Raw genomic sequence first — 19,953 nt, forward strand, 5'->3', positions numbered from 1 at the left:
ATTTGTTTCGTATTGTTTCATCATATTTCTAATCATTTTTACACATGCAAATTAAAGTGTCATATGTGCTTATGATTCGTTACCTGTTTCTTATACGTGCATTACGTGTTTAGCGATTTGTGTCATTGGTTTCGTGTGGATACACCACCCGGTTGACCGGTTCCCCATGGCCATGAGTTGAACTGAAGACGCCACATTGTTTCATAGGTTCGCTCTTCGGGGCTTGAACCGCATCATTTTTTCCTTACTTATGTTTCATCATGTTGCGTTTCATAGTAGTGGTAGTTGTGTGATTGTTGATTTGATAATTGATGTCACTTATACACTTGAAGTTGCATGTTAAACATTTTTTAGATAAATTAATCAAACTATTTTAACTCAAATAAAAATCAAGATCTATTCACCAACTTATTTTTGACCCAAAATTATTTTATACATGATATAGGTACACAAGGTTGAGAATGGAAGTGAAGACACATAGGATTGTGCCTTAGTAAAATGAAATGGAACTTATGTTATGATTTTATTTTGGGATTATTGTATTTGAATTTTTGATCAATACTTATGTGATCATGTGTGACAATTTAATATTGGTGATTTAAATATTCAAATTTATATTAGTGTCAGGAGCTATGAGAAATCCATCATGCCTCGTACGATATCCACTGCGGGTCGGGGTGTGACAGTGGAATGGTGGCAGGTGTGAGAGAAGTGGTTTGCCAAGGGATTGATTGCTATTGAACCAAGCACCCTTATTTATAGCTGAAAACAGAAGCTTTACACGGCCCCGTGCCTTCCTTCTTCTCTGTCTTCATTTAATGAGCTTGTCAGTCCGGATGTTCACACGGCCCCGTGTGTCAACGGCACGGCCCCGTAGCCATTACACTTGTTGTACTATCCAAGATTTGCATATCTGGAAGTTGACCACGGCCCATGTCCATGAGACACGGCCCCGTGTCTCTTATCTGCCTCTGTTTGTCTTTTTCTTCCTGGAATCTTTGGTGGGCCACGGCCCAATGCCCGGCAGGCAAGGCTCGTGCTTGTCTTCTGATTTGTTGTTTGGCCTTGGGGTGAAAGTCGGAGGGTTAATATATTGTATCAACTTCCCTTCTTTTGTATCCATGCTGGTTTTTGCCGTTTATTTGTTCCTTTTGTTAACAGGATATCAAAAGTCGGTGTTTTGACGGTGGTGGTAGCGTAATCCATATGGAGAAGTACACTGTGTTCATATTTCAGATTCAATTGCTTACATGCGTTCGTATTTCGGATTCATGCACTAGGACGTCAATCTAGGATTGTGTGTGATCGGAGTGGACTACATTATGCTAAGCTCCTAGTGACGCCAGCCAATGTTGTTTGCCCTGTTACATGTACTTCCAAGAGAGCCGTTCATTAGTGTTCTCATGAGGTATCCACCAATGGGAATTCCATGACACTCACCACCCTGATAGGGAGCACCGGATTAGATAGTGGTTAATAAAGGAAATCCCGGCACCCACTACCCCAAACGCCTCCTACCTTGTGCCTCTTGATGTAGTAGTTGGGATGTGGAAAGCCCGTTGGAAGCTAGGGTACCAATACCCAATTTGAAGATAGTCGGCGTGTCTTGGTATTTGGGTGTTACACCCATCGTTTTCTTGTGCAAGAATTTAAGAATATGCAACAATTAGCGATTTAGGGTTTAGGGTTTAGAATTTAGGGGTTAGTCATTACATTTTGTATGAAAGTGACATGTTTTGTATATTAATATAAACCGATGTTTAATTACATTTTGATTTACGTTACTTTGTTGCATTATGGTTAATAAATGACAAGTGAAAAACAATTAGAGACATAATAATATTTAATAAATAAAAAATTTGACATTTTATAATATATACAATTTGTTTTATAAAAAAACATTTTATAATAAAAATGAAGTTTTTTTATAATAATATTTAATAAAAAAAACATATGCACATTTTTTTATTAAAAACGATGATATTTTATAATAATACTTGATAAATAAAAACTTGATATTTTATAATATACACACATTTTTTATGAAAACATTTCATAAAAATGTGAAGTTTTTAATAAGAGTAAATTACTAGTTTTTTCCTTTATGTTTACACCAAATTTCAGGCGGTGTCCTTTGCCTTTAAAATTGATAGGTTTTGTACTTTATGTTTCAAAATCATACCCCGTTATGTCCTTTAGGCCTAACCCAGTTTATTTTTTCAGTTAAATGAGAACATGTGCAGTTCACATAAGGGTAGATATGTCATTTGTTAATCCACTTATCTTTTCCCCCAATATAAACCATCCTGCTTCACATTTCCCCCCAAATTGTAATGAGACCTACCACAACCCTAGTGCCACCACTACCACCCACCCCACCCCACCACCCACCACCACTGGTTCATCACCACCAAACGACTAGTACAACAGACCCCAAATTCTTTCCCTAAACCCTCAAACCACCCCTAATTTGTTAACAAAGTGTGTAGAATTTGGTAATCATCATGGAATCAAGAGAAGTGATAATGCCAGCAATTGAGACAAAAGCACCTGAGGCTCCATCAAGCCATCAATTGGTCCTGGCCACTAACAGCCCCACACGAACTGCAAACACAAGAACAAACAAGTGGCACACCACCGCCTCACCTACCACCATCCTTCATCAACCGCCACCATCAATAGCCGCAAGCATCAACCCCACCTGCCACCATCCTTCATCAACCATCGTTGCTCACCCTATGCATCTTGATATCATCTCCTTCATCAACCTCCAACCCTCAATTTGACCTAACACGTTCCACACATGAAAACCTCATTTTTTATCTCCTTCATCAACCTCCAGTAGATCTGTAACCACCATCGTAGATCAGGTTCTAGGAGAGAGAGAGAGAAAGAGAGAGATGGTGGAAAGAGAGAGAGAGATTGAGAGAGGAAGAGTGACATTTTACTCCGATCCAGATTCGGATCTAGATCCGGTTGTGGGGCAAGCATACTGTAGAGAGAGGTAGAGGTAGAGAGAGGAAGCGTGGTGGTGGAGGTGGTGGCGGTGGAAGAAGGTGGTGGTGATTGTAGAGAGAGATGGAGTAGAGAGGAATAGTTTTTGATTGTTTAGAGAGAGAGAAAGAGATGACTGATGAGTTGATATATATTTTTTTTACTTTCTTTAAAATGGTTTTTTAAACAATATGGTAAAATACAATTTTACCCTCATGTGCTTTGCACATGATCTGATTTAATTGAAAAAATTAACTGGGTTTGGTTTAAAGGACATACTTTGCAAGATTTTGAAACAATAAGTACAAAACTCGTCAATTTTAAAGATAAAGGACTCCCCCTAAAATTTAGTACATAGATAAAGGACAAAACTTGTAATTCACTCTTTTAATAATAATACTTACTAAAAAAGGATATGCACATTTTTTATTAAAAAACAATGATATTTTATAATAACGAGTTGACGCTAACCCGCAGGATGTTGAATGTGAATTTTTTTACGATAACTATATCAGGTGCCAAAATTCTTAAGTTGATGCAAAACATTCTTTTCTTTTTGAGTTATTTTCAGCCTACAACACCAAAGTAAAGTATTTTGCTTCGTCGACCTGACCGAACCGAACGACAGTTGAACTGTTGTGAACCATGTGAGTTTTTCAGGGGTTAACGATTTACATTCAACCGGTTCGGCGGTCGAACTGGACAACCGCCGAACAACTAATAACCGAGTGAGTTTTTCAGAGCCTAACGATTTACATACAATAGGATCGCTCTAATAGCCGAATCCTGATTCGATCATTAAAACCTTGATTATTGGTTTGACAAAGGAGGGAATATGAAAAAGACTTGTGTATGTAAATTGGATGACAATAATAAAAGAGAGGAAACAAAACACCCGTTTGAACCATTGCATCTATTAATTTGAAACACTTAAACTTTAAATGATGTATCAGTTTGTCGTATAGGGAAGGTTCATTAGGGAAGAAATTTAATGTGAGAAGAAAAAGAAGAAATGACATAATGGTAAAACATTAAATAGTTTATAAGTCCACCATTAATTATGTTATCTCTCGTTAATAAAGAAAAAAACAATTTATCATACACATTTTAAAATTTATCCTACATATATCTTACACTTACCGAAATTTACCCTACGCATATCTAAACTTATCATACACATTTAAAATTTATATCCTACATATACTAAAATTTATCCTACCCATGTCAAAAATTGTTTTTCACCATAAATTATTTTATCTTAAAAGAATATATTTAAAAGTGAGTTACAAATTTAATTAGTTAGCTAATTAATTACAATTACAAATTTACCTACATGCCCTTATTAAAAACATTAAACACACATATTAAATAAGTAAAATGGAGCATTTTATATTGGTTTAAAACTTATTCTTTTTATTCTTACAAATTTTTTCTTCTCATTTGAACCTTCCACTTGTCGTGTATTACACTATGATTTATGAAGCGTTTGTGACTTATATCAACTAAATAACACGGTGGGTATCAGTTTTAAATAAATGTGTTTAATATTTAATAAAACTTTAATATGTATTTTCTATAATTTGTTAATAGTATTTCAACATCTATATCTATATCTCTAATAAAACAAACCATTGGGGGACACATGTCACCCAATGGTGCAAGCCACCTAACCATCCACCTAAGCAATGATGTGGCAAAACTCTAATGATAGGACATGTGGCATTGCTCATATGCAAGGATTGGAGAAGGCTTCTTTCATACGTTTCTTTCTCATTCTCTCTCATCTCTCATCATTCAATTCCTTTAACCTCTCTCTCTCAATCTTCAATCTCCATCTAAATGAAACAATTAATTCAGTTTGGTGTATTAGGGAAGTTTTGAAGACTCTCTCTCTCTCTCTCTCAATCTTCATTAGTTAGCCTTATTTCGAAAACCCTAAAGGAAAAATCATCTGCCTCCATATCTCAATCCATCTTCAATACCCAATAGTCAACAATCAACGGTAATGTTTGATTCCTTGATCATCTTATTTTATGATTCTGTTTGAATGGTTTGTCGTAATCGGTTTTCTTATGTATTGAGTGTTGTTTGTTTTTCTTAGGGTTTTCCCTGATTTAAAGATCTGTCGTTATCGGTTATTAGATATTTAGATCCAAATGGATGCGATTGAAGAACTGAATCAGCTTGCGGACTCCATGCGGCAAGTTGTGGCTCTGCTTAACGACGAAGATGTTGAAGCTATGATGAAATACTACCAGTGTTTATATTTGAATATTTTTTATCTATATTGTGTATCTTCAAGGTTCTCTTTGATCCAAGTTATTCTCAGTAGGTACTCCTATGAAGATTTAATGAATCTTGAATTAGAGTTCTTGAAAACCTTATGAACGAAGGTATGTTCTTTGCTTGATTTATCATTTGTTTTCTTTAATCATGTTGATTTGTTGTCATTGTGTTCATTTGGGGTTTTTTCGTTGATTTTGTTTTTGATTTTTGTAATTCTTTGCTATATATAAATCTTTAATTTAATGTTTGTCCCTTTAGTTATTGAGAATAAAAGTGTGAAATTTCCATTTCGGTATCTATATTTGGGTATTTTTTTTAAACTCATAACATAATAAATTTGTAGAGTTTTGTTGGGTTTTTGTGCAATTTTATGATTGATTGTTTCTACCTTTGTGGCTTTCTGATTAGGGTTTTTTAGGGGGCGAATGTTTGTAGTGGTGATGTTACAAGTAGGCTGGAGTGAATTAAGTATTATTGAAGTTGAAAGATTGCTTCTCGGACTTTCGAGCAACTTTTGAAAATTCGGCACACCGGAAATTTCAGTTGGGGATGGATTATTAGACCTCTAATAGTGATTACAGATACTCAACATCACTTGGTGACAGTGTAAATTTTCTCCATTATATTAATTATTGGGCATAGATTTGCTTTATTTCAATAGTTTCAAATATTAATATAATTACTTTATTTCAATAATTTATTAATCCTAACCATTTTTCTTTTCTGTACAAATAAAAGATCTATACTTCATTTGAAATATTAATATAATTACTGTATTTCAAGTTTAGGTTACTATTATATAATATATAGAATTAGATTCTTGAATGCTTCTTCTACAAACATAATTAAATCCAAATTTTAGTATGAGGCTCTAACAATACTATTGTTCAGCTGCAGATTTAGTAGACAACCGTTAGTCGCCTTCAGCAATGGGTTGTTTAACGCCGAGGGAGGCTAGGAAGATCTTGTAGTTTGGAGGCACTATTCGGAGCTATTATTTTCTCATAATGTCCCAAAGATAACAGTGTTATACTCTTTGTAGTCAAATGTATAAATGGTTATGCTAATTGATATGATTTATTGTTTGATCATGTTAGGATTGGATGTGATTTAGTGTTGCCTTTTGGCACACTTTTCGTGGGACAGGAGGTGGCCCATTTGGTGCAGCGACTAAGATGTGGCCATGGGAAGATGGTTCTAATCCCTTAGCCATGGATAAGCGAAGAAGTAAGATCAATAAGTTTTAACCCTCGAACATGCCTCATTTTGTTAAATTCTTAAGTGAAATTTTGGTTTTGTTGTATTGAGGGCTAACTTTGGGTTCCTAAGTTGTAGTCCTGAATGCCCATTTTGTCCCATTACTCATTTATTGTGTCGGTGGTGACATAGGCCACGACAACTGTCACTTCCATTTCTACACTTAACTTTTTTTTTTCATTGTTTATATAAAAAAAGTTTTTTTTTTTTGTGATTCGATTATGGATATTTTCGCGATTTTGGCGGGTGTTGTACATACACGTAAAAACCTCCATGAATTTACATTCCGAATTTAAATCTATAATTAATCTAATATAGGTGTGTGTTTTCATTCAACAGGTTTGGAAGAGTGTGAGCAACATCTGTTGAGCAATCTATACATAGTATGTCTTTTTTTGAGTTGTCTTAGAGCCATCGCCAGCCAAGCTTTAAAGAGTGGTATGCCTTTTGTATTTGTTGATAATCTATTAGCAACTTCATCACCACCATCTTTACACAGATTCATACCAAAACTTTACTCTTCTGTATTTCTTCAAGTCCCATAAAACAACCCACTAACAAAGATCTATCTTTGCTCTATTACCAACTTGAAAGTTAATAAATTTCAATATTAGAGGAAAATGATTCTTAAATGGAATTTAATACTTAATGTTATATTAGTATGTTTTACAGTTTTTGGCAGGCCACTCAATTTTTAGTTCAGACTAGAGGTGAGAACCGATGAGTAGGGTAATATGTCAAAACGTTTTTAGTAAAGTTCATAGATGTCAGGCCAGACACCAATTTGTTGTAAAGGTTTTTAGTGATGGTTATTTAGTTAATTATGATCTGAAAACATTATTGCTATTATTATCACGGTTGGGCAACGGGTGAAAGTAGGCTTTTGTTGAAACATGTTCTTACTGAAATAGACTATGGGCGACTTTTAAGTTTTAACTGGTCTTTGAAAAAAAATAACTATTTGACCCATTTGAGATAAGTCACAGCAACCAATTTGTTTATTTTGACACTGAGCCTCATGTTCATATAATGGTATATATAACTGGTCAATTTAGTGAGTACATTGTTTTGAAATAATAACAAGATACAATGATAAATCATATATGTGTTTTTAGTGGCTTATCCATATCATGATTCTATTAAAACTGATACTTTTTCTTTCGAACGTTTAAAGTACGGAGTTATCAGGTTGCTATTATGACGTTCTTTTCAATACTGATGGAATTCTATATCCCGACAGTGTTGTCGGAACCAATTCCCACACAACCATGATTGACGGGTTAGGAGTAGCTGGTTGGGGAGTTGGAGGAATTGAAGCAGAGGTAACAATGCTTGGACATGCATATAATATAATTGTATAAGTCATTTGAAATTAACCAATTATATGGTTTTTTTAAAGTTGCAGTACAACTATTTTAACCGGATGTTTTTTTTCAAATTGACAGCCGATGAGCATGGTTTTACCTGGTGTAGTTGGGTTCAAGTTGTTGTCTGGAAACTTGCAAAATGGTGTTACAGCCACTGATTTGGTGTTAACCGTGACTCAGATGCTAAGAAAGCATGGTGTTGTTGGCAAATTCATTGAGTTCTATGGTAATGCCTTTGCAGCCAGTCCAATTACTTTTTAAGTTAGCTTCTTTAACAGTTCTTCACAGTGCACTATTAACTGACACGCAGGTGAGGGCATGAGCGGACTGTCATGGCCATGAGCTGTATGCACCTGATTGACCGACTCCTCTTTTACTTAAAATAAGTTTATATGGCATCTCTAAGGTAAATCACAATCAAATTGACCCATTCATTAGTACTAACTTTCCGTATCAATTGTTTTGTATTTACCCACATTAAGCTATGTTGATGAAAGAGTATTTGTGGATATCATATGCTTCTATAAGGAACGGCCACAAGGGCTTTCATCTTCTGGTTTGTAGGATAGACTCAAATATGCCACTAAGGATGCTGAGAAATCAAATTAGAAAGCATTTGAGTAGTCAATAAAACGGTGGAGGGCTGAAGAAGACAACAACGATGCTTTAAGTAAGGTAAATATGGCCTACTAAACTGTTTTCCACTCGGTTTAATTCACTTAATGCTTTGTTTTTTTTTCTTACTCTCCTGGTCATGGCTGTATAAATGCATATTGTGGGGCTTGAGTTTAGGAGAGTAATGGTGATGTGAAGACATTTATTTTGATTTAATAGTTCTTTATATTTACATGCGCTTACAGGTTATATATAACTCAAACTTTGCGTTTATGAAGTTGAAAAAGTAGATACGACAAGATTATTTACGACTGTATCGAATGTCTATTGATGAGGAGGTGCTTTAAAAGGTATATACAAAATCTGGATAATGTTTATTAATATGGTTCAATATACTAATCCACCTTTTAATAGTAATATTGGCAATTGAGTTGTCATAATATTTGAGTGGTGAACTTGTCCATTGTTTGTTCACGCACAGTTAATGGAGTCTCTAAAGCTCATTGTGAAGCAATGACAACGGTTAGTCAATTAATTCATAGAGTTAAATGCCATTTTAGTCCCTGTGGTTTGTGTCATTTTGCCAGTTTAGTCCAAAGGTTTCATTTTTAACCTGTGGGTCCAAAAAGGTTTCACAGTTTCCATTTTAGTCCACTTGGTTAACTTCATCCATTTTTTCTGTTAACGAGAAGGCCAATTTGGTCATTTTGTATGTAATTCCGTTAACTAAAAGGGCAATTCAGCCATATAAAATGACCGAATTGGCCTTCTACTTAACAGAAAAAATGGATGAAGTTAACTCAGTGGACTAAAATGGCAACTGTGAAACCTTTTTGGACACACAGGTTAAAAATGAAACCTTTGGACTAAACTGGCAAAATGGCCCAAACCACAGGGACTAAAATGGCATTTAACTCTAATTCATATTTTCTCATCTTTTTTCTCTCCAAAAAGCGGCAAACTCTCATGGTTAACCAGATAAAGTCAAAATCATTTTTTTGACGATTTAACTCAATAAGTTTTATAAGGGTGAGAGGTTTTGTAATACGAGTAGACCCAAATCAACTCATTTAGCCAACAAACATTGCCCAAATCAATCTATTTGTTGAAGAGCAGGTCATAATTTCCATGTGTAATCAATACTTTTTATATGCATGTGTTTTTTACTACACCTAGAAATGACTTCCACCAATATCAATTTTACTGAAGTTAAATTTTGCAATCTGCAACTATAAAAAAAATTGCCAGTGGCACGATGGTATCTATACCATTAGCATAATATTGATTGATTATTTAAAAATTTATTAGGAATTGGAGATACTCTATGTGTGAGTTTACAAAAAATAATTTTTGTTTTTTTTTTTTTGTTAATATATATTGCAACTGGAAGTGCTATCAGTATGCTCAACTTTACTGCAGTAAAGTGGAATGCAATTCGGATCATTTTTTTTCACTGGGACAAGAGTTTTCGGATAAGTTGAACTACAAATATCTTTATTAAAATAAATCGTTGATAAGGATGGTAAACTTGCGAATAAAACATCAAATATTGTATACAAAGAAATATATAGGGATTTGAAAACTGTAATTGTAATAGTTATCATTTTTCATTATTACATATAATATGTAATTATTTATTGTAAGAAGTATTAAAGATTATTTGTTATATCATTTGTCACATAAGCTTTATAGTATTTTCATTTGTCAAAATGCGTTTAACACGGGCATTAACCCTATCACCTTATTAAAGTGGAAGTATTTCTTAAGATCATCAATGGAGAGAGGTTCATCAGTGAGGCGCCTAAGGCGCTTGTGCTAAAAGCCGTATTAATTCCTACAACCATCAAACATATATTATTGTACTTGTGAGTAGATTATTTTTTTTTCTTTTTTATCATTTTTTATTGTTTTCATGGCTTTAGCGGCATGTAAAAATTTTCTAGCATTTGAATAGTTTTCTGTTTTTTTCTTCCAATGTATGTTTTTGTACACAAATTTCATTTCAAAGTAAATAATATGGTTTTGGTTGAAACCCGCGTATTACGCGGGCATTAACCTAGTTCTATAATATAATAACAGTATTTAAATATCCTTGGATTAAGGATAAAATTCGGTGTAATAATGAGAAACATCATTGTAACTTCCAATATCATTTTATCCATTCAGCCTCTTTGTTGAATAATCTCAAATGGTGTGTCTTTTCGGTGAAATGACGGTTTGGCAGTTAAATCTTTCAAACGGTATGTCTTTTAATTAGGCTGAACGGGGTGTTCGCGGTAACCCCTTGCGGGGAGGGGATCCACCGATGAGTGGTGGTACCGCCATCTAGGCGGTGAACTAGAGAGAGGGAGAAAAGCGGTGGGCTGTCACCGATGGAGGAGAGGGGAAAGATGGTGGGCCAGCCCACTTTCAACCAATCAAACCCTTTTTTTTTTTTGAATAAAAAAATAAGGGGAGTTAAGAGGGGAGTGCCGCCATCAATTTAGGGTGTTAGGGGAGTTTAAGAGGGGAGTTGACGTGGCACACGAGGATTGGTTGGGCGTAAGAGGGGGGACTCACCTCTTAGGTGAGCACCCCTTACACCCTTATTCGGTGGAACTTGCCTTTTATAGTGAAACGGTTTAAGTTATGAGTTCGGTTTTTGTATTATATATGTATAATATAATATAATCTTTTAACTAACGTGACTTTTAAACGAAAAGGTATGACTTAAGGTGTAGGTGTGAGTAAAATGAACAAAAGGTTGTGACTTTTAAATAAATGAGATATAACTCAAGTTGCCAATTATATAAGAGTATAATATAATATAATTTATTAAAGGGTGTGTATATTGTGACATGTTGGTTTGGGTTGCATAACATATGTTTAATATGTGGTATGTGTTTATTAATGCAAGGGTATTATATAAGGGTGTGATGTGAAGAGACATAACTATTAAGTTAGCCTAAAATACCCTAAGTTACTTTTTGTTGGGTTATATAATACTTACTTAATACATTGAAAACAAATAAAAACAACATTTTATTAAAAATCTATGAATTTTTGTATATTAATATTTCATAACTTCCCCATACTAAAACATCCATAATATTTAAATAAAGTTCATATGGGGCATCCCAATCATTGGCCGGCTGGCTGACAGCTAATGATTGGCATTAATGAGGGGCGTATGGGTGGGTCCATTTTCACGCATATAGGACAATGAGAGTAGTATAGAGTTTGAGGATGTGTAGATACTTTTAGGAATGTGTGGATATTTTCTCCCTTAATAAATGCTTATATTTTTTTCACATGTTTGTACAAACTCTTTTTTTTTCTGGATTTCACATGTTTGTACAAACTCTTTTATTTTCTTCACATGTTTGTACAAACTCTTTTTTTTCTTCACATGTTTATACAAACTCTTTTTTTTCTGGATTTCACATGTTTGTACAAACTCTTTTATTTTCTTCACATGTTTGTACAAACTCCTTTTTTCTGAATTTTTGTTTTAGGTGCTGATGAAATAATGGTTAACCGGGCAGGGTTAACACACTGGTCTCGTCAAGAAGGGTTAATCCCTTCCTCTCGGAGATCGCTGGCTGGGTCACCGGTGGATGATCTCCTGCACAAGGAAACAAGCCGTGACTCGTAACAAGGAGGATGGGGTGGGGGGTGCTCCTTGTTACCACTCTCCGGCGTGAGAATCAGTAGTTTGCTTGGGAAGCAAAGCAAGATAGTAGTAGTAGTGAGAGAGTTGTGAAGAGATACCTCAAACCTGGTTTGGGGTTGGTATTTATAGCCGAGGAGTGAAGGAGGAGATTGATGGATGGGCTGACGACGAGCTGCACCGTTGCAGGTGTGTCAGTCTCGCCGGCCGTGGGGGTTACGCCACGTCAGCCCATTGCTTTAATAGCTCTGACAGGGGACTGTCGCCGGCGCCACTTGCCTAGTGGTGTCAGCCACTTGCCTGGCGTGTCAGTCCACTTGCTGGATATGCAGGGTGCGGTGCGAGCCGCATCGCTGCATGCGGTAACGTCTGAAGTTACCGCGTCTCCTACTTGTGATCAAGAAATACGCGAGATGCGGTGTTGGCCGCATCATCGTATGTGGAGACTATTTGCTCGCTTCCCTTGTCGTGACGAAAATGGCCATATGATGCGGTGCCAGCCGCATCGATATGCTCATCTTCTTTCGTACTTGGGTCAAGCTATTCATCTTCGAACCGAATGGGTTCGAAGGGTGTGACCGCATGGGTGCGGTTTGCTTACTGGTAGGGGTTTGTTTGATGCGGGTAATGGTCGTTTTGGGACCATACCCCTTCAAGTCCCCCCAGTCTAGTGTTGCTCCCTTGTGCAAGTTGCACGTGGGAGGAGTACTGGACTTATGGTGTAGGAAGGTAGTGTGGCAGTCTGGAGAAAATTCTAGGCCAGATCAAACTGGTGATCTGGTAAAAAATCCGGCTATGCCTCTTCCGTACCGGTGAAGGGATTTCGCTTGATGCGAAATTCTCAGCCGTTGCATGTCATCAGGTGGGTTGCCACCTGTTGTTGTGTTGAAGGCCTGTTAGGGACCTTCATAGTAATGCTGCACAAACTTCGAACCAACCTCTTGGATGGTGGTTCGAAGGTTTGCACATGTTTCGAACCTCTTGGAGGTGGTTTCTTCTTCGAACCATTTGCCAGAATGGTGCACGAAGAAGAAAAGAAAAACTTGTAAACCAACCTTTGCGGTCGGGTTTGAAGGTTTTGGATGTTGTGTTAGAACTTTGCTCAAGTTCTATGTTCAGCATCCTATGATGAGATGACCATCCCTTTTTTGTGGGGTGTTCATGTTCGTCTTGATAGCTCTCAAGTAACCGTACGTTCTTTGCGGTTACTTCGTTGCGTCATTGTTGGCCCTGTTTGGTCGAACAATGTGGATCTAAACTATGGGTAAATAAACATGGTCATAGGCAAGGTGATGCCCATCGTTGTTTATTCCATGCGATCCATTGGTAGGTAAGCAAAGTCCTAAGCAGACTTGTTACCGCGGTCCGTTGGCAGGTAAACAAAGTCATAGGCAGACTTGTTACCGCTGTTCGGACACTTGCTGCTTGATAAGTGCTTGTTTAGAGCACGTATCTGCGTTCTTTCTGGAGCCACTTTCCTTCACGCTCCAATACCGAGTTTATAACGAGGTAGCCTCGTTCGGTGATGTGGAGTGAGCTTTGCTCTTCCGTAGCAACCACTCTGCGGAAGCTATGGTTATGTCTGTAGCTCTTTATGGGTGTCTGCGATGTTGCAGTCCCATATTCGCTCAAAGTGTGCTTGTTGCACGGATGTAACTCTTGAAGGTTCAGGAGTCAGGGCTGCTGATGTGCGGGCGCGTAGATTCCGTTCCTTCTTTTTTCTGAAGAAGTTGTTCATGCACCCTCTGTGGTTGTGAACCGGACAGGAGGGATTTGAAGCTTGAAGAAAAGGAAGGCAATGCGCTTTGCCTGTTCCTGAGATGCGGTTCAGTTCAAAGAACAACACTGGTTCTGAGCATCTAACACATCTGAATGGGTTCATGTGTGTCAGTTCCGCATATTTCACGTGTGCTCGTGAGTGATGCGGAAAAGGTAATATATCCCTTTATAGTATAGATAGATATATTTCTACCTATTTTTTAGGGTATATAAAAAAACGACATGCGGTATGGGTTATGGTGCGGTAAACCAGTAAAACCGCATGCCGCTTAGGTTTTTTGGATAATGTTGTCGCTTTTTCTTGCCTACGTGGCTTGATCGCACGTGTGAGTTGGTAGAAGTTGGTGAGACGTTTCTGCATGTGCTGAAATGAAAGGACATTTGCACTGCCCGAGACATTAAATGCACTGTAGCAGGGAGTGTAAACGTCTTCTTTGTCAGGCGCGTGGGCGGCCACGCGCGCGTGATAACCGTCAGCTAAAACGGCGCTCGACACGTGTTGTTGCAAGATACGCTCTTTTTGAACGTGATGATTTGCTTTCTCCCTCCGCATTAATTGCGATGGGTATATAAGGGGAAAACCGTTCGTGGTTTCCTCTCACTTGGTCGAAAATTCAAAAAATTTGCCGTTTGAGAGAAAGTTGTCATCTGTCTTCTCCGACGATTTTTTCTGAAATTCCGGTGAGGTTTCTAGTGTTTCTGTTCACCATCTTCTGTTTCTTTGATATTTTTGATGGCTGAACCATCTAGTCCACACAATGTGGAGGGTGAAAACCCTGAACAGCCGATAGTGGCTGAGGAAGAAGACGAGGATGATGATGTTGATGTTCCTGGTGGTGGGTTACCGGTGTTGAAGTGGACAAAAGGTAGTTTTAAAACCCTGATGGCCACTGTTCAGATGGCCAAAGACTGGAATGCTACTTACCCACAAGTGGGGGACACCGGTGCCGATGCTCCGGCCGGTTATATAACCTTGTGGGCGGATTTTTTCACCCACGGTAACCTTAGGTTGCCGGTGACGGTGTTTGTGGCGGAGGTATTGGAGTATTATCACCTCCATATCTCCCAGCTTAGTCCTTTCGGAATGTTCCGAATTCGGAATTTTGAGTATACATTCCGTGCCCATGGCCTGCCCATTTCAGTGGAGAATTTCCGGCGTTTCTACCAGTTGACGGTGAACACCGGTTTTTTCTCGTTCACTCAAAGGCATGGGAGTCTGAAGTTGATGACACCCCCTAAGGGTGTGACAGGCTGGAAGAAGAGGTTCTTCTACGTGAAAGCCTGTGCGGTCTATGCTAACATGTCTTTCAGGAACGTCGATGTTGGAGTTTCCGATGAAGATATTCCTGTTGCTTCCGCGAAGACCGCGGATTGGTTCGCTAGGCTGCGGCCTATTGAACTCAAGAAGTTGGATAATGACCAACTATGGATATTGCGGATGATGCTCTCTAGACCGGATAGGAAGGAAAGGCCCGTGTTGCGGGAACAGGGTGGTGGTAAGCTCGTTACCCTTTGTTATTTTCCTTATTTCCTAAGCCTTTGTGATAACCTGCATGCATGTATCAGTGGATGCGGTTGGCTTGTGGAGGATGTTTGAGCCTGATTTTAAGGGCCAGGTTGAACTGATCGCGGTTGAGCTGAAGAAAGGTTTCAACCTTGAAATTCTGAAGAACTTCCGCGTACCATCGAAAGCGGTGCTGGAAGCCCCGGTTCCGGGAGACGCAAGAGGTTCGTCTTACGTGGCATTAGTTTTTTCAGTTTATCTTTTTAACTGGTTCTGTTTGTGTGAATCCAGGTGTCCTTGCGGATTTGGGGAAGTTTGAGAAACGCGTCCCCAAAAAGACTGTGGAGAAGAAAACGGTAAAAAAGACCGTGCGGGGTCGTGGTAAGGGGAGTGTTGAAGGCTCAGCTGCCCCTTCTTCCGTTTTCGAAGCCGCAGGTACCTATCAATCTTGTTCTCGGGGATATACCGATTACGTCGTAGTATCTGACACCCTTGAGGGTTTGGGTGTTATAGGTAGTGGTGCGGCCGCGGGTGGAACTGCTGTGGTTCCCCCCGTTGTTGGAGAGAAAAGGGGGCCAGAGCAGAAAGCTGCTGGTGGTGGTGGACCGAAGAGGCGGAGACTGCAGACCAGGAGAGTTGCTCCGGTGCAGAAGAAACCTGCAGTTGCTGCTGGTAAGTATATCCCTTTTCTTTGTTTTGTATATACCATGGGTGGGAAATACTCATTGAATACTCTTTGTATTGCAGAATCCCGAGATGCGGGGTATTCTTTTTTTGACATTCCTGCGTCTCCTCCGCACACCGCTGCCGCGGGTGCGGGTGTAACGAAAGAGACGGTCGCGCCCAAGGAGCCTGTGGCCCCTTTTGTTGGGCCAGTTCGTGATCCCCCTTTGGAGAAGACGGTGGAGGCGACTGTTGACCGGATTTTTGATACTGTGGACTCCTCTGACAATCTAATCTCTCCTGATGAGGGTGATGGATTGAACTTGAGGTTTTCAGATGCCGGTAAGCAGAAGTCTGATGCTGAGGTGCGGCAGCAGGATGCTGAGCCGCAGAAGTCTCCTGCTGGGGAGAAGGGTAGCGGCTCGTCTGCTGGTGATGCAGGTCACGACGGGCCTCCAATTCAGCCTGGGGAGTCTGAATTGGAGTATTACTACCGCACATATTCCCCGGGTCGCAGTATGGTATATCACCGACCTCCCTGGACTGTTATGCAGGGGGATGATATCTCAAATGACCCTGCGGCCTGCAAGGAGATTCTGGGTGGTCTGGGCACCCCTTTTGAAGTTGAGCGTGCCCGTGCCGCACCCCGAGAGCTGCGTGTAAACCAGCTCTCGTCAATGCTGGTAGGTACTTCCATCGTGGCTAATGCCATTTTGGAAGATTATAAGGTGCTGGGCCGCCGCGAGGAGGAGGCTGCTCGTATGCGGGCGGAAGCCGAGAAGTTGGTCGAGGCTGCTCGTGCGGGTGCGGAGCAGCTCGAGAAGGATAAAGCTGCTTTTGAGAAGCAGAAGCAGACTGCTGAGTGGGCTGCCACTGTCCAACTGAAACAGGTGCGTACCCTTGCCAAACTCCTTGCTGATGAGCGTAAGCATTGGGAGGAAATTTCATCCAACGAGCGCAAGAAGTGGAACGAATCTTGGGCTAAGCAGAACAATCTTCTGTTTCATACTCGGCAGGAGCTAGCAAACGCCAAGGCGGCAAATGTTGCCTTGGGCAATGAAAAAGCTGCGGCTGAGGCCGCAGCAGCTAAAGCGCTGCAGGCAAAGGATGAGGCCCTGAAGGCGCTTGAAGAGGCCAAAGCAGCCGGGGCTCGTGCCTCAAAGGCCCTTGAGGAGGCCGTGGAGAAGGAGAGCCGTGCTTCTAAGGCTCTTGAAGAGGCGAATGCGGAGCGCATTCGTTTAGGCAAAGTTGTTGAAAGCCTGCAGGTACGTTTCTTTAGCGTTGTTGCTTTCGTTTTTATTGTTTTGAAAATATTCATTGAGTGAACTGTTTGCTGTTCTTGTAACAGGCTGAGGTTCAGGCCCGGGCGGTTGCGGTTACGGACCTTACTGCCCGTGTGTCTGATGCGGAGAAGCGAGCCGACGCTGCCGTTGAGGCCAAGGATGTCTTGGTGTCCTCTTTTAACCAGCTGGAAGCTGACCGTGAGTGGCTGCGGACTCACGGCATTGCGCGTGTAAGTGTCCATTGTCTTTACATTTGCTTGGATTAGCACGCAAGACTTATGATCTTTTTACTGCAGATTGTCGAGGCTATAATGAATGCCCCTGAGACCTCATCTGGATTGGACCTGGTCAAGGAACGTGCGCGCGAGGCTGGCTTCAAGGCTGGTTTTAACCGCTGCATTGGGCACATCAATGTACTATCCGCAGGCGGTTATACCGATCAGGCATCCGGGTTCCGTGATGTGGATACCGAGGGTCGTCTGAAAGCGGCCGTAGCCTCCTTTTACGACACGCCCCTTGCCTGTGTAGGGGAGCTGGACGAGTGTTTGGAGGTTGCGGACTATGTCGACCGCTTGCGGATGCTTTATCCGGATGTGGAAGAGGAAGAACCCGCTGGTGGTGTCGGAGGCGACGCGGGGACCAGCGGTTCAAAATAGGGTTTAGGTTGGCTAGTGTGCCTCCTTTTTTGTATTCCTCTTGTATAGAATAGGAACTTTATGTAAATTCCGTAAGCATCATGTGGATACTTGAATTTTTTGAATATAAAGTTTCCTTGTTCAGTTTGTACAAGTGTTTTTAATTCTTGCATGTCTGAACGTGTGTATGCGTAATCTTTACCCATTTATGAACGGGGTCAAGTATACTCCATACTTTTGTTGTATGGGTATGCATCAATTCTGTTATTCACCGTGTGAGGGTTTTTTAGAATTGCGTGAACTTTGTAAAAGCTTATATTACCGGAACTCTACCCATTTGTGAATGGGGTCGAGTGTACTCCATACCTTTGTCGTATGAGTCCGCGTCAATTCCATTGTTTGCCTTTTTGGGGCTCAGGAATTGTGTTAAGTGTGTAACAAAAACTTGTGTATCCGGCCGGATAAAACATGCAAGTCTTTTTGCCTTTTGCTGGCCTATTACAATAGTTGCGTGTGGCTACCACTTTGTATAGGTATCGTAAATGAAGATTTTGCCAATCTGTTTTTTGGATACCGCGAAGTGGAAACACGCATTTGTAATAGTAGTAAACAAACAACAATGTATAAAATGACGTTTATTTATTTGCAAATGACCTGCGGTCCGATAGGTTACATAGAGAGTGTAGGAACATAGCTTACATATAGCAGCGTCTAAGCTGTTGTGCGTTCCATGTTCTGGCGATAGGTTCGCCCTCTAGTGTTTGTAACCTGTATGCGCCCTTCCCTAAGACCTCGCTGATGAGGTAGGGTCCCTCCCACTTGGGGGCAAGTTTTCCTGGGCGCTCGGCATTAGATGCCTCGTTGTCACGTAGGACGTAGTCCCCTGGAGTGAAAGTACAAACGCGGACTCGCGCGTTGTAATACTTTTCCAGTTTGGATTTGTATTTGGCCTCGTTGATGGCGGCGTTCTCGCGCCTTTCTTCTAGGAGGTCCAAATCGATCCTACGTTCCCTGTTGTTGTCTAGCTTTTCGATAGCCAACATTCTAGGAGATGGGAGGCCCATTTCCGCGGGTATCACCGCTTCAGACCCGTAGACGAGGCTGAAAGGTGTTTCCCCATTGCTTGTTTTTGGGCTAGTGCGGTGAGCCCATAAGATGCTTGGGAGTTCATCGACCCAGCCACGCCTGGCTGTTCCCAATCGTGCTTTGATTCCGTCGACTAGGCCTTTATTTATACTCTCGACTTGGCCGTTCCCTTGCGGGTGTGCGACTGACGAGAATATGTGTTTGATGTTCAGCTCTTCTAGCCATTTTTGGAATTCGTCGGCAGCGAAGTTGGTGCCGTTGTCGGTAACAATGTACATTGGTAAACCGAAACGGCAGATGATGTGCTCCCAAATGAACTTTCTTGTTATCATAGCAGTGGTTGAAGCGAGTGGTTTCGCCTCTACCCATTTTGTGAAGTAATCAACCGCCACTATGATAAATTTAACTGCACCTGGTGCGTCCGGGAATGGTCCCACTACGTCGATCGCCCATTTTTGAAAAGGCCATGCAGTAGTGACGGGGACCAGATTGTTTTTTGGCCGCAAAGTTTTTGGTGCATGGCGCTGGCAGTCCATGCATTTGCGTAATTCTTTGACGGCGTCCAGGTGCATGCCGGGCCAGTAATACCCGGCATTCATGATTTTTGCCACGACCATGCGTGGTCCGGCATGTATGCCGCATATGCCCTCATGTATCTCTCGGATAAGGTATGTGGCATCTTGTGGATTAACGCATCGGAGGAGCGGTCCGAGGTATGACTTTCGGTATAAGATACCGTCTCCCATTTGATAGTGGCACGCTTTGTATTGCAACTTACGTGCCTCTGTTTTGCTCTCGGGAGTCACACCTGACTGAAGGTATGCGATAATTGGTG

General features: G+C 40.4%; 1 protein-coding gene and 1 long non-coding RNA gene across 27 annotated transcripts; both read left to right on the forward strand.

Annotated features, from left to right (window-relative positions):
* The first annotated feature begins 4,742 nt into the window (after positions 1-4,742).
* On the forward strand, positions 4,743-10,206 carry LOC110911556. 26 transcript variants are annotated; one of them, XR_004871854.1, is made up of 11 exons: positions 4,743-4,996; positions 5,096-5,387; positions 5,689-5,886; positions 6,172-6,507; positions 6,877-6,975; positions 7,778-7,859; positions 7,983-8,130; positions 8,215-8,579; positions 8,765-8,869; positions 8,934-9,041; positions 9,910-10,206. It is a non-coding gene; the product is annotated as an uncharacterized LOC110911556 (long non-coding RNA). The 26 variants fall into 26 exon arrangements; XR_004871864.1 differs by lacking the exon at positions 9,910-10,206 and adding an exon at positions 7,210-7,266 and having other exon boundaries at positions 9,001-9,148; XR_004871840.1 differs by having other exon boundaries at positions 4,744-4,996; positions 9,001-9,041.
* Positions 10,207-14,662: 4,456 nt separating this feature from the next.
* LOC110911591 lies at positions 14,663-18,574 on the forward strand. Its single transcript, XM_035980329.1, has 7 exons — positions 14,663-15,675; positions 15,743-15,886; positions 15,965-16,899; positions 17,005-17,235; positions 17,463-17,627; positions 17,694-17,810; positions 18,566-18,574. The coding sequence occupies exons 1-7, from the start codon at positions 15,501-15,503 to the stop codon at positions 18,572-18,574; spliced, it is 1,776 nt and encodes a 591-aa protein (XP_035836222.1). The 5' UTR covers positions 14,663-15,500.
* The last annotated feature ends 1,379 nt before the right edge of the window (positions 18,575-19,953 follow it).

Source organism: Helianthus annuus, chromosome 2 (genome assembly GCF_002127325.2).
Source record: "Helianthus annuus cultivar XRQ/B chromosome 2, HanXRQr2.0-SUNRISE, whole genome shotgun sequence".
In the NCBI taxonomy this organism is placed as follows: domain Eukaryota; kingdom Viridiplantae; phylum Streptophyta; class Magnoliopsida; order Asterales; family Asteraceae; genus Helianthus; species Helianthus annuus.